Source organism: Balaenoptera physalus (genome assembly GCF_965194825.1).
Source record: "Balaenoptera physalus genome assembly, chromosome: 5".
NCBI lineage: Eukaryota > Metazoa > Chordata > Mammalia > Artiodactyla > Balaenopteridae > Balaenoptera > Balaenoptera physalus.
Genome location: NC_138884.1, coordinates 150,855,825 through 150,870,283, shown reverse-complemented (window position 1 = coordinate 150,870,283; position 14,459 = coordinate 150,855,825). Strand labels below are relative to the sequence as shown.

Here is a 14,459-nt window from a genome sequence, read left to right as displayed (position 1 = left end):
TAGGTGACGTCAGGCATCCAAAGTATATCCAACAGACTGATTTGGCTGCAACACTATCAATAGGGCTTGGTCTGCCGATTCCAAGGGGCAGCGTCGGCAGTCTCATATTCCCGGTTGTAGAAGGAAAACCAATGAGGGAACAACTGAGATTTTTACATTTAAATACAGTACAGCTTAGCAAGTTGTTGCAGGAGAATGTTCCATCGTATAGAAAAGGTAAGCCAGTTAGTAGCTGTTAACATCTGTCATGCTGTGTGTGTGTTTCCATTGTGCCTGATGTCTTCCCGACGTTCCCGTGGTGTGCACTATAGCAGTCTTGGACTGTGTGTTCCTTTTTATTAGAACCCTGACTGTCACCGTTAGCAACACCCACAGATGCAACCATGTAAGTCAAAATCTTTCGTAAATTTATTTATTCAGCAAGTGCTGAATTTTTTTCACTAAGCTCCTGTTTGGCCAGGGGCTGTTGAAAGCACTGGAGACACAGCAGGAGAGCTCTGCCCTCGTGGAGCTCATCATCCAGAGCGGGAGAGAGGGAGAAGCAACAGCAGATGTCAGATAGTGATGGGCGCCTTAGGAAAAGGCTCAACCGGGGAAGGGTGGGGATGCAGGTGGGCGAGGGCCACTGGGGCAGGTTGGCCTGGGAGGGAGCCCTGTGGCAGACGCAGAGTCTTGTGGTGGGGATGTGCCTGCACAGTCGAGGAGTGACCGGGGGCCCGAATGGCTGGAACTGGCGGAAGGCAGAAGGAGATGAGGTCTGAGGGGTGAGGGCCTTTTGGACATTGAAGGGGTTCTCACTTCCATTCTGAGTAAATGGGGAGCTCCTGCAGGGTGTTGTGCAGAGCTGAAACCTTCCACTTGCAGTTTCAGAGGCGCCCGTGTGGAGGGCTCTGTGTTGTGCTGCCGCAGAGCCAGGAGGCTGGTGTGCTACTTCAGTGCAAGGGGAGGGAGCGAGGGCCCAGGCAGTGGGATCCGGGACAAATGGTTGGTTCTGGATCTGTTTTGAAGGTAGTGCAAGCAGGATTGGCTGATGCACTGGATGTGAGGTGAAGCAATCCAGCGACATAAGGAACAACTTGGGGTTTGCAGCTGAACAGTGAAAGGATGCAGTGACCATCACTGAGGTGGGGAAGGCTGTGGGAAGAGCGGGCTTGCAAGGCAGGTGCTTGTGTGTATGCTGGGGGGCCGGGGCGGGATCGGTGTCCACGAAGCCAAGTAAAGAAAGAATTTCAAGAAGGAGAGAGTGAGCAGATGTGTTGAATGGGGTTCAAGGTAAAATAAAATGAGGAATTGAGGGGACTTCCCTGGTGGTCCAGTGGTTAAGACTCCACACCTCCACTGCAAGGGGCGCGGGTTCGATCCCTGGTCCGGGAGCTAAGATCCCGCAAGCCATGCGGCGTGGCCAAAAATAAAATGAGGAACTGAGAACTGTCCGCTCATATGGCAGGTGAGGTCTCAGCAACTTTGCTGACAGAGCGGTTCACATGGAGACAGCCTGGCTGGCGTGGGTGCAGGTGAGGACCAGGGACAGGGCAACGGGCTGGCATCTGAGGTGGATGGGGCCCAAGCGGGGTGTGTCCTTAGTTTTAAGCTGCGAGAAACTGGAGGGTGTTTATATCTTGGTAGGACAGCTCCCCAGGACCATACTTTCAATCAGTTTACTCTGACCCATCCAGGGACGTCAAGGCTAATGTTTGACGCTGGGGCTGGGGCTTGTTGGGAAATGCAGAGGAGGTCACCTCCCAGTTTGAGGCAACATTTGATGGGATGTTGGCAGGTTTTCCTACTTGAAGTGGTGGGGTACTGCCCAGTGGAGTGAATGCCTGTGAGTTTGTGGTGACATGTAAACTGACCTTGAGTTGGTTGTGGAGGACACACCCTGCCAGCAGGGAGTGGTTGGGAACCAGGTGTCCTGAATGGCAGGAGGGCATGGGGAGCACCAGCTCTTAGATCGTGAGACAGCCCGGGCAGCAACTCTGTCAAAGGTGAGGCCCAACCACCGTGCACGTTTCAGTGCAGACCAGAGGCAAATAACTTATGAGTTTGGTAGCTTTTGCAAATCTGTTGTTGTTGGTAGCGTGTGTCCTTTCTCCTATACCAACAACTAATAAAAACGAAACCCAAAACACGGTGGGGTTGTTTGCTTATTTCAGGGATAGCAGGGTAGGGAGGATTGAGCACTGCAGTAGCTGTGGCCGTAATGAGCCTGTGAAATGAACAGAGGCCAGTCCCCGGAACGAGAAAGCACCCCCAGGGCCTCACACCCCCATCCAGGATGCCCGTCGTCTGCACCATCAGTGACAGTGTTTCCTGGAGCAAAGCTGGGTACATGTCTGACAGGGAAATAGATGTCAAGGCCTGCCATGATATCCGCCCCAGTCTGATGCAACTCGCTCGTCTGACCATTTTTTGGTCGTAGTGGGGGCTGTTATCACCTTTGGACCTTTGCGTGTGCTATTCCTGCTCATTGGATGCTGTTCTACCTGTTCTACTGGTTAGTTCCTGGGCATCCTTTACATTTTAGCTTCACTGTCAGACCTCCCTTGTACCCCACGCTCAACCCCATTCTTAAGTCAGTTCCCTTTCCGTTACCAGGGGTCTCTCACTATTCTGTCTACTTTCCCTCCATAGTATTTTTCACTATTTGTAGTTTCACGCATGCGTGACAACCCTGCTGGATCACAGACCCGCATTGGCAGGACCTATCCTGATGCATCTAGCATGTAGTCAGTGTTGAGCCCATTTTTGTTTGGACGCATGCACAGGTGCCCCCCATGTCTCTGGGACTCTCGGCGGTGGGGTGCAGACACAGGTGCCCCCATGTCTTTGACTTTGGGGTGGTGGAATGTAGCAAGTACAGGTACCAGCTTGGATCCAGACTTAGACCCCAGCTCTCACCTGCCCGCCCATGAGCTGCTGTCTGAGTTGCCTCCTCTCTGAAGTGGGCCTTTAACCTTTCAGGTCCCATAGGTCACGGGGAGAGGACCTGAGTGAGGGGCTTAGGGTCGTGCCTGCCAGCAGCACTTGGAACAGGTCAGCTGGCTCCAGCAGCAATGGTGGGGCTGCAGGCATCGGGGCCCACGCTCAGGGGTTGTGCAGTGAGGATGCCACGCTATGATCAGGGAAGGCGGGGTGGGTGCACTGCTGGTGGGCTGGGCCAAAGCCCCTGAAAGGCATGGCCCAGACTACCTTGGAACAGCTCTGCGTGAAGTTGAAAGAGCATGTTAAGTACCAGGGAGTCTCGGAAAAGAAGTTCTTGCTCTGCCGACCAGTCGAGTTACAGGTGAGTCTGGTCCAGCCCTGACAGGAAGGAAGGCAAGCTCCCTGGTCTTGGGCAGCACGCCACTGTCGTCCCTAGTGGGGAGCCAGCTGCAGCCGGGGCTGGGCTCCATCCACGAGCCATCACGCAGCCCTGGCTTTATGTCGGCCGTGGATCATTCAGCCGGTGTGGTGCATGGGAGACATAGCGTTGTGGTAGGAGGGCTGGGAGACTGCCATCCCTTCCCAAAGAGGACGGGTGAAGAAGGGAAGCAGGTGAAAGAGGGGCGCTGACGGTGAAAGGCAGGAGGGGCCAGCCTGCCTTGGGGAAGGGGCCGTGGCGGAGCAGGCGTCAGGCCACTGCCTGCCCCGTCCTCACACAGAGCGTGAGGGTCAGAAAGATTTTGTAGAACTGAGGGCCTTCTCATGCAGTGCGTTTCTGGGATGTTTTAATATTGCACCTTGAGGAAGAAGAGTGGAGAGAGAGAAGGGGGAGGAGGAGGCAAGCGGGAGGCAGAGAAGGAGGGGCCGAGCGGCGGGCAGACGCTGCTGTCCGTGGTGTGCACCGAGGGCTGGCGGGCAGGAAGGACGGCAGAGGATGGGCTGGCTTCATCCGCTCTTGGGGTTTTACTGAGGGTGTTGGCGGCCACCCCCACCCCCGGAGTTCATCTTGGTTAGGTGTCAGGCTCTACCATGTGCCATGAATAACTGAGGACTCGGAGATTACACATGTCCGTGCATGTCGGTGATACGTGTGTGTTGCCTTTTCTTCTTGTCAGAGCCTGGATTCGAGCAGTTTAAAGTGTCAGAAAGGTTGCACGGGAACTGGATCAGACTGTACTTGGAGGAAAATAACTCAGAAGTCCTTTTCAACCTGGGAAGCAAGGTTCGCAGGCAGTACTTGGACGCGCTGAGGACCCTGAGCCTGTCCCTGAGCAGACAAGCAGCCCAGTATGACGTCTACTCCATGGCGGCGGGGACCGTCCTGGTCCTGGAGGTACGGGCGCCTGTGCAGTGTTGCAGCTCAGCTGTTAAACTGAGCAGATAGCTCAGCCAGGATTTGGGGGTTTAAAGGATGTAGAGTATCAGTGTTTCTACAAAAGAGAAGGCGGAGTCCCCTGTCTGTCAAAGTCGCGGGCACCACCGCTGTTTCCTGTTCCAGGTGGTCGCCCTGCTCCTGCTCTGCGTCCCGCAAGCGCTGAGTGGCAAGGCTGAGCTGGACGTCCCTCTGCTGTCGCCCGTGTCCTCTCTGCTCTTCTACCTGCTGCTCCTGGCTCTCGCCGCGCTCCACGTCGTCGTGTGCACCTCCTCTGACAGCTCGTGCTATCTGTGCAGCCTCCCGTGGCTCGCGGCAGGCGGGGTGATGGTGCTGATCTCCACACTGCTCTGCGCAGTCGTATCTGCTCTCACCGGGATGTTTGCCGCTGGAAGGCGTCTGAGTAAGGTAAGGCTGGCTTTCCAGATAGGCTGTTCTTGTCACTCCAGCTGATGAGACATGGGTTAAACCCCTGGTGTGTACCAGGCGTGGTGCTGATGGGAGCTGAGGAAAGCGCCCACCCTTCATAGGAGCCGACAGGACGTGCTCACAGTGGCTGGTCTCCCGGGTCCCTGAGCATCCCGACTTGACACGCTCAGACCTGTGCTATCAGGTCTCGTGCCTTCCTTCTCAGTTGGAAAGACAGGGTCCCTGGGACCGTAACCAGGGGACTGTCCAGAGCAGCTGGCACAAAAGGACAGGCAGCTGCCTGACGGGAGGTCAGGAGGAGACTCAGACCCCATCCTCATCCTGCCTCATGAAATGCAGTTTCCTGTCCTAGACTGATGTTTCCCTTTAGAATTCTTGCAGCCTTTGGCCTCTGACACCTTCATTCATCAGCCGCTTGTGGTGGCAGGGTGGCGAGAGAGAGGTGGGCAGTCCCAGTTGGTCCACAGTGCCCAGAGCCCGAGGGACCCAGTGCAGTGACTCCAGGCCCCCAGTGCAGCTCCTCGTCCCAGGGCCACAGACGCCCCCCCCACCACCACCTGTGTGTTGTCGTTTACCACACACATGTCTCCCCGCTGGAGCATGGGCTTCCCCAGAGCAGTCTCATTCTCCAGGGCCTGACCAGTCTCACAGTATCAAGCTCTGTCATGTGCTAGCTGCACACAGTTAATAGAACAAATATCGAGTAGTATTGAATGACGGCCATTGCGTCCTCATTTTACTTTAAATGCTTTAAATTAGTGTATTTAAGGGCTAGTACTGTGATGCCAACCGTTGTAATGGAAACTCTCTGGATTTCTGGAAAGTTCTTGGAGAACTTAGATGTCTGGTTTGGTGGAATATACCCTTGGGGCTCTTTGGTTTCGAGTAGCAGGCAGGGGCTTAGAGGCGAGGACAGGGTGCAAGGAGGGCCAGGCCTGGGGCTGGTGGGCGAGCGCTCCAGGCTCTGGCACCGCCGAGACGGTTTGGGTCCAGACGTCTCCAGTCTCCTTGTCACTCAGCTTAGAACCTGCAGTCCCGGGGACGACCGCCCTGCTGCTTCCACGTCCTCCTGGCGGTGCTCGGGGGGACGGGGAGGGGTGGGTGCCGGGCGTGAGGAGCAGCGGGTGTCTGTCGCAGCAGGCTGTGTTCCGTGAGCAAAAGCTGGAAGCTCCTGCAGCAAGAAGACGTACTGTGCAGATTTTTCCCTTACAAAATACATTTTCCTTTTTACAGAATCCACCTCCATCCAACTCAAGGTGGTCGGAGTTAGATCTTCTCATCTTGTCGGGGACCGTGGGCCACGTGTTGAGTCTGGGCGCAAGCAGCTTCATCGAAGAGGAGCACCAGACGTGGTACTTCCTCGTCAACACGCTGTGTCTAGCTCTGTGCCACGAAATCTACAGAAACTGCTTTGTGGGAGACGACTGTGCGCCTCAGCGTTGCCCGCACGCGGGAGAGGAGTTTGACGGGGTCGCAGCGGCCCCACAGGGCAAGAGCACTGGCCCTGACGTGTGGGAGCTCGACAGAGCGTCCAAGCACCCCTCTCCCCTGGAAGCGCTCAGAGGCCCTGAAAGGTGGATGGTGCTGGCGAGCCCATGGGTGATTCTGAGCTGCTGCCGGCTGCTTCGGTCACTGAACCAGACGGGTGTGCAGTGGGCCCACCGGCCTGACCTGGGGCACTGGCTCACCAGGTGAGAGCATAAGCCGTGGCCTCGGGCCAGACCCTCCACAGGCCTGTTTTTCATATTCAGGATAGAAAGGGTATTTGAGATCTGAAGAAATAGAAAACTAACCCATGATTTGACATTGAGAGGTGAATTTATTTGAGGCTAGCTTGGTAGTTTGGTTTTTTATTGCTGAATCACTGTAAGTGTTCATGTTTGAGAACCTGTGAATTTTAAAATGATCACTGCAGCAGGATATAGTTTGTCACTCGCTGCCCTGTCGCCGATGGGGCGAGGCTGGGGTAACAGGCTGGCAGGGCATGTGTCCAGGAGCCCTTGGGAGAGTGGCTTTGCCTTCTGTGCTTCCGCCCTTCTCTGTCCTCCTTCCTCTCTCCCCGCCCCCAGGAAGGGCAGCTGCATTGGTTGGAGCCTGTAGGCGAGTCTTCAGCCCCCTCTGAGGCCTCTCACGAGTGGCCGGGAAATGTAGTAGAAAGTATAGCAGATACAGAGGATTGAAGTACAGAGAAGAAACTAGGACAGAAAAGACCAGCATTTGGCTATATCATAAGTTTTACTCTCTGTCAGTGAAGGTTTAGAAAACTAAAGTACGGGAACAGTGAAATGAAAAAGCATTTCCGAGAGTGACAAGGGTCACTGTCGGATCGCTGGGAAGAGCTTCTGTAAGAATTGTCAGCAGGAAGCAGGACTCAGGAAGGTCGTAGACACGTTCCTAAAGGAGGAAGTGCCAAAGGAAAGAACAGGAAGTGCTCGCTTCTGCTCGTGATTCGGGAACTTCAGTTAGATAACAATGTGCGGTTTTATACCTGATGAGGGAGGCGTCAAAAACCCAGGCTTGACGAGCACTGGAGGGTCCTGGGACCACACACTGGCACAGTCCTTTTGGAAGATACCTGGAATTATACATCAGAGGCCGTAAGATTGTTTATTCCTCTGGCCAAATAATCCTCATGATAAATTTCTCCCAAGTGTTAACGATACTAGCAAACGTTCGGCAACCATAGTAATCACAGGTAGCGTTTTTCAGGTTCCTGCTGTGTGTCCACTCGTTTCATTTTCACAGCAACCCTGAAGAGAGGGCGCTGGCCTGTCCACGCTTGGGGTGTGAAGGCAGAGGGGAGCTGAGGCAGCACCAGGCGGAGCCAGAGCACGTGAGGATGAGAGCATGCTAGGGCAGCACAACGACCTCACTTCTTATTTTCCTGGGAAGTTGCAGCACTGCAGGGGGATTTGCTGACTTCCACCCACAGAGGCACTAACATGCGTGCAGGGATGCCCCCACCCCCCTGGCCCACTCTCCAGGGTGCAGCTGTGCCCGCTCCTGGGTCTAGACCCCCCTCCAGCACACTGGACCCCCACCCTTTGCATCAGGAGTGCTCCCCTCCTGCAGCACGAGCCTCCCTGTCAGTTTGTAAAGAGGCTGCAGTTTCGGTGATTCCTCCTCCAGGGCAGAGCCTTCGAGAGACGCCCAAAGTCGCCATCTCTATGCTCCATTTTCCATTTGTGACAATTAACAATCCAGGATCTGCATGGAACATGCAGCTTACAGAGCAACAACAGAGGCCCCAGCGTGGCCCCCATCACCATCTGCCATCCCCGGGACCCATGCCCTGACCCTGGCCTCCTTTCCTCTGCATCTTTCCAAGTTAGTTTTTCCGTATGGCATATATATACCTTGGCTTAACAGCTATTGAATATTTGGGCTTTATGAGCATGAGCTGCAGTGAATAGAACAGGAAAGAGCCCTGCCTCCCCAGGGCACAGCTCAGCGAGGTAGCAGGGAGTGGTGGGCAAGGGCCAGGCAGAGAGAGGGCCTGTGACCGCTATGTGCCCAGCCTCTTCACTAAGTCTCCCCACCTGGGAGGGGGCAGACACTCCTGAGTGAGTCTGTCTGCACTGACGAGTGAATGGAAGAGGATGGTGCCAGGATGTGTGCGTCTCCCGTGAGCGGGCGCACGCTGGTAAATATGGAGTTTGCACACAACCTCTTCACCTGTGGTTGGGGAAAATGAGGCTGCCCCAGAAAGGGGGCACCAGGGGAGCCAGGGGATAGTGTTAAATATATCACTGCCCTGGCCAGTGCAGAGCTGATGGTAGGTGCCAATTGTGAATGAGCAATGAGAGATTGGGTTAACGGCCCTTTATTTGTTCCACTTTAAGAACCTCTGCTTGAATTTAAAAAACCAAAAATTTTCTTTTTTGCTTTTCAGGAAAATGAGCTCTTTTTAGTACAGTTCTTAGAAAGCCACTTGGTGTAGATCCATAATATCACTAGTTATCCTTGGTAGTAATTTTTGGCATTTTACATTTCATTTCAGCTCTGATCATAAGGCTGAACTCTCTGTTCTGGCCACAGTTTCCCTCATCATGATTTTTGTGTTGGTTCAGAAGAGGTGCTCCCTGGCATCAAAAGTGGCCATGGCGTTTGGCCTGCTGGGCATCTATTGCTACAGGGTGGCCGTTGGAAATCTGCTGTTCCCATGGCAACAAAACAACAAAGACATTTCAAAGTAAGTGTACTGGCAGACACGAGCATTTGTTTTTCGATCTGTTCTAATGTTTTATGTACTAAAAAATGCCATGCAATCTTGAGAACATTGGAGTTTGGTCTTTGTGAATTGTGATTTTGTCAACAGTTACTGATAACGCCTCAGTGAACCAATTCTGTTAGCCTCTTTTTTTGATAAGAGAGAGACAAATAACCTGGAAGTAAGGTCACTAAGATTTATTTTTTTTTAGTAAGGGATTCTTTAAAAATGAAGAATTTAAAGGATTCAGTTTTGCTCCATCAAGAAGTAACTAGTAATGAGGATAATAACGAGTGGATGCTTCCTAGCAGTTGGGGGGCGAAGCATGCCAGAAAACCAAACTTTCCCATAACTTACGTGAGCTCCTGGAGCGGGGGCTCATGGTGATTGAATCGTCAATACCACTTTTTGTGTGTCAAAGTGGCAGCTTTTTTGTTTTTAATGGTGATGTGGGTTGGGGTGGGCAGAGCCTGTTCTGGAGGGCTGTTCGTAAAACGTGTTAAGAACCTTGACTTTGTCCAACCCTCTGACTTGGGTGTCCTCTTACAGAATTTATCTCAAAAATACAACCAGAGGTGAGGCGAGAGACTGGGATACGGGCATGCTCTCTGAAGCATTACTTTACAGTTGCACAGAGTGAAAAACAAGGTAGTTGGCCAACAGTAGTGGATAAGCCTCGGAGTTATGGTTTCAGGTCTTACGTTTAAGTCTTTAATCCATTTTGAATTTATTTTTGTGCATGATGTAAGAGAGTTGTCCAGTTTGATTCTTTTAAACGTAGCTATGCAGTTTTCCCAACACCACTTATTGAAGAGGCTGTCTTTCCCCCATTGTATGTTGTTGCCTCCTTTGTTGTAGATTAATTGCCCATATAAGTGTAGGTTCATCTGGGCTCTCTATTCTGTTCCATTGATCTATGTGTGTGTGTTTGTGCATTACCATACTGTTTTGATTACTGTAGCTGTGTAGTATAGTTTACAGTTAGGGCATGTGATACCTCCATCTTTGTTCTTCTTTCTCAAGATTGTTTTGGCTATTTGGGGTCTTTTGTGTTTCCCTACAAATTTTAGAATTCTTTGTTCTAGTTCTGTGAAAAACACCATTGGTATTTTCATAGGGATTACATTGAATCTGTAGATTGCTTTGAGTCATATGGTCATTTTAACAATATTAATTATTCCAATCCAAGAATATGGTATATCTTTCCGTCAGTTTGTGTTGTCTTCAGTTTCTTTCATCAGTGTCTTATAGTTTCCCAAATACAGGTCTTTTACCTCCTTAGTTAGATTTATTTCTAGGTATTTTATTCTTTTGATGCAGTTGTCAGTAGGATTGTTTTCTTAATTTCTCTTTATGATACTTTGTTGTTATATAGAAATGCAACGGATTTCTGTTTATTAATTTTGTACCCTGCAACTTTACTGAATTCATTGATGAGCTCTAGTAGTTTTTTGGTATTGTCTTTAGGATTTTCTATGTATAGTATCATGGCATCTGCAAACAGTGACAGTTTTATTTCTTCCTTTCCAATTTGGATGTCTTTTATTTCTTTCTCTTATCTGATTGCTGTGGCTAGGACTTCCAATACTATATTGAATAAAAGTGGCGACAGTGGGCATCCTTGTCTTGTTCTTGATCTAGATCTTTTCACCACTGAGTATGATGTTAGCTGTGGGCTTATCGTATGTGGCCTTTATTATGTTGAGGTATGTTCCCTCTATACCCACTTTCTAGAGAGTTTTTTTTTTTTATCATAAATGGATGTTGAATTTTGTGAACTGCTTTTTCTACATCTATTGAGATGATCATATGGTTTTTATTCTTCAATTTGTTAATGTTGTGTATCACTTTGATTTGTGAATATTGAACCATCTTTGCATCCTTGGGATAAATCCTACTTCATCATGGTGTATGATCCATTTAATGTTTTGTTGAATTCGGTTTGCTAATATTTTGTTGAGGATTTGTTATCTGTGTTCATCAGTGATATTGGCCTATAATTTTTTTGTGTGCAATATCTCTGTCTGGTTTTGGTATCAGGGTGATGCTGGCCTCATAGTATGAGTTTGGAAGCATTCCTTCCTCTGTAGTTTTTTGGAATAGTTTGAGAAGGATAGGTATTAAGTCTTCTCTAGATGTTTGGTATTGCTTTCCTAATCAGAGAAAGAAAAGCAAGTGTTATCCTCTCTAAAAGGGTGTCAAGGTGAATTCTGAGGGCTATGGCCTGGTTGTTTGGGTGGCTGAGGGGCACAAGGGCCACACCTGGAAACAAGACCTGTCAACTGGTGTGGGACGTCAAAGTGATGCCAAGGGCCTGGCTGAGGTGACGGCAGAGTGGCAGGCCTTCACCTGAGGCAGGGAGGTCAGGTGGGGAGGGCATGGTGGGGAGACACCTTGAAGACTGTTCACTTCAAAGTCTGAGACTCTGGGCAGATGTCAAGGCTGGATGTCACATGTGAGGGCGTCCAATCCAGGGGTGTTTGTTTAAATCTCAAAGTGCAATACATGAATAAATTCCTCTTTCCTCTCGGATGCACCTGATTTCAGCATCACTCACTTCAAGACTTCGATGACTTCCTTACCTTTCATGGATACAACAGCATGTACCTTGTTGGTGCCCAAACTATAGGTCAGTGCACCCTTTCGTTAACCGGCACTGCTTGGTTCACATCCGTCCCGTAGAATGCTTCCATCCTCCACCCCCATCTGTCCTGATTCTAGACCCCTCTTGGTTCTAGATCTGCCCCAATTCTAAAGCTGCCCTAATTCTAGGTCTCCCTGAAAGCTGCTTCTCTCCTTTCAGTCCCCGCAGGTGCTGCTGTCCATCGGTATTCTAGAATCCTCTACATTTAACTCTTGACTTTCTTCTCCACTATGAAGCCCAGACTTGGCTGGAGCAGAAAGCCAATTTTCAGTGGTTCTGGATGTGCAGGCACAGCTGACTGGTTAGGGCAAGAGGTGGATCCATTAAAGGCATCCGGTGGTGCTCTCCCTCCTCTTCACAGTCAGTCTGCCCTGGCGTCCTCCTTGATACAGAACCCAGCCCCTCTCTTCTTTGGAACTTCTCTGATTACTTGGACCTTTGCTCATTTCTCCCTCTTTGACCCTGTGGGTTCGTCATCAGCACTCAGCTTAGCACACACCTTGGCTGTGGTTGCATCTGACCCCAGCTCCTCCACCAGCATGTGGCCCCGTGGCAGGCCTCATATCAGTCTCTGGTGTCTCCATGTTGCCAGTAGATAGTGCTCCACTGTTTAACTTAAACTGATCATCCTAAAAAAAAAGCATTTTTAAAAAACGCAGAAACTGGGCTTCCCTGGTGGTGCAGTGGTTGAGAAACCACCTGCCAATGCAGGGGACACGGGTTCGAGCCCTGGTCCAGGAAGATCCCACATGCCGCCGAGCAACTAAGCCGGTACGCCACAACTACTGAGCCTGCGCTCTAGAGCCCACAAGCCACAACTACTGAGCCTGCGTGCCACAACTACTAAAGCCTGCGTGCCTAGAGCTGTACTCTGCAACAAGAGAAGCCACCGCAATGAGAAGCCCGCACACTGCAACGAAGAGTAGCCCCCGATCACTGCAACAAGAGGAAGCCCCACATGCAGCAACGAAGACCCAACACAGCCAAAAATAAATAATAAATAAGATAAATAAATCTATTTTTAAAAAATGCATAAACCTTTTCCTAAGAAAATCTGATATAGGAAAATTCAGTTTTCAACACAGATACATTCTTTTTTTTTTTAATTTATTTACTTTATTTATTTATTTTTGGCTGCACTGGGTCTTCATTGCTGTGTGCAGCTTTCTCTAGTTGAGGCGAGCAGGGAACCGCTCTTTGTTGCAGTGCGCGGGCTTCTCATTACGGTGGCTTCTCTTGCTGTGGAGCATGGGCTCTAGGCGCGGGCTTCAGGTAGTTGTGGCTCGCGGGCTCTAGAGCACAGGCTCAGTAGTTGCGGCGCACGGGCTTAGTGACTCCGTGGCATGTGGGATCTTCCCGGAACAGGGCTTGAACCCATGTCCCCTGCATTAGCAGGCAGATTCTTAACCACTGCGCCACCAGGGAAGTCCCCAGATACATTCTTAAGGTGAACATTTCATTTAAAATTTTATTTACTTAGCGTCACTTTAAATAATCAGCTTTTCTAGTATTTATTAAATGTTTGATTTATGAAATGGATCTAAAATACGTTTTAGGAATATATAGTGCCGTAAATTGTATCCTTTACAGGTGATGACTACTAAAATACTTAACCCACAGCAGTATTTAATACTTACTGTGCGCCACACGCTTTACGTGCGCTCTCTTGTTTAATTGTCAGGACAGCCTTGTGAGGTGGAGGTACCATTTCTCTTCATTTTACGAATATGAAGCTGAGCATCAGAAGTCGTAATTAACTTGCCCCAACAGCAGAGCTCGTCTGTGGCAGTGCCCAGACTAACCTGGCGCCACCTTCCTCCAGACCCGCAGTCTGGACTGCACCACTGTATGTGTGTGTCTGTATACACATGCAAGCACGTACTTAAACTGCTTGGTCGTGAACATGCTCGGTTGTGTCTTAGCATTTATGAACTTAGGGAATTTCCTGACAGAGCTGGACCTTATCCTACTGCAGTGGTTTCTCAAACTAACTATGCAAAGTAGGTGGACAGTTCTTTTGGCTACAAGTAATGGCTCTGGTCCTACACCCAGGTGATCCTTGGGCCACATGAGCAAGATTTCCTGTAAGCCAGCTCCATCAGAGAAGTGAGCGCAGAGAGGACAGGCCTGCCGGCCTCTGGGCAGGGGGTCCTGGGGGCCTGATGTGCAGAGGCAGACGCCCTCGGTTCCACAGAGCTCCCCCGGCGGGTGGGTCCTAAAGCTTGTATTGTCAGCTCAGTAGACACGTGGTTTTCATGGGAAAACGTGTGTTTGAATTTTTCTAGCTGGTGCTAATGAATCTGACTTGTGTTGCTTTCTTTAGGGGCATTACCGAAGCTCGTTTTGTTTATGTCTTTGTCCTTGGCATTCTGTTCACGGGCACCAAAGACTTGCTTAGATCTCAAATCACTGCTGATGACTTCACAGTCAAGACCGTGGGCCTCTGGGAAATATACAGTGGATTAGTTCTCCTGGCGGCGCTGCTCCTCAGGCCTCACAATCTTCCCGTCTTAGCGCTGAGCCTCGTCATCCAGACCGTCATGACTCACTTCGTCTGGAGGCCCCTGAGGCACGACGCAGCTGAGGTCACCGTGATGCATTACTGGTTCGGTCAAGCATTCTTCTATTTTCAGGTAGGTTTTCATCATTATCGTGGGTAGAAGACTATTAACTTTTTATGTCGTTTATCTTTTAGTTTTTCTTTGAGAAAATTTTACCATAAGCTAGGAAGTTATAATGTATGTTTAGTGAAAGAACTGTCAGTATGGCGTGGTGAATTATGCTTAAATGGCACATACAACATAAAGTACATGTAGTTATTGAAGACAGACATCCTTGGTGGCAGCGTGTAGTAGCTGTGCTGGATCTGCTTTCAGCGGGCA

General features: G+C 50.3%; 1 protein-coding gene across 9 annotated transcripts in view; it reads left to right on the top strand.

The window, feature by feature from the left end:
• The window catches only part of PIGG (phosphatidylinositol glycan anchor biosynthesis class G (EMM blood group)), a 40,886-nt gene that overhangs the window by 18,092 nt on the left and 8,335 nt on the right, over window positions 1–14,459 (top strand). For 8 of the 9 annotated variants that reach the window (XM_082464074.1, XM_082464077.1, XM_082464075.1 and 5 more), the window contains 6 exons: window positions 4–216; window positions 4,038–4,255; window positions 4,421–4,702; window positions 5,957–6,414; window positions 8,724–8,915; window positions 13,901–14,210. In XM_082464074.1, the coding sequence (XP_082320200.1) occupies window positions 4–216; window positions 4,038–4,255; window positions 4,421–4,702; window positions 5,957–6,414; window positions 8,724–8,915; window positions 13,901–14,210 (1,673 nt within the window). Of the gene's footprint in view, window positions 1–3; window positions 217–342; window positions 386–4,037; window positions 4,256–4,420; window positions 4,703–5,956; window positions 6,415–8,723; window positions 8,916–13,900; window positions 14,211–14,459 lie in introns of those variants that run through there. The other variant, XM_082464081.1, reaches the window with a different exon arrangement.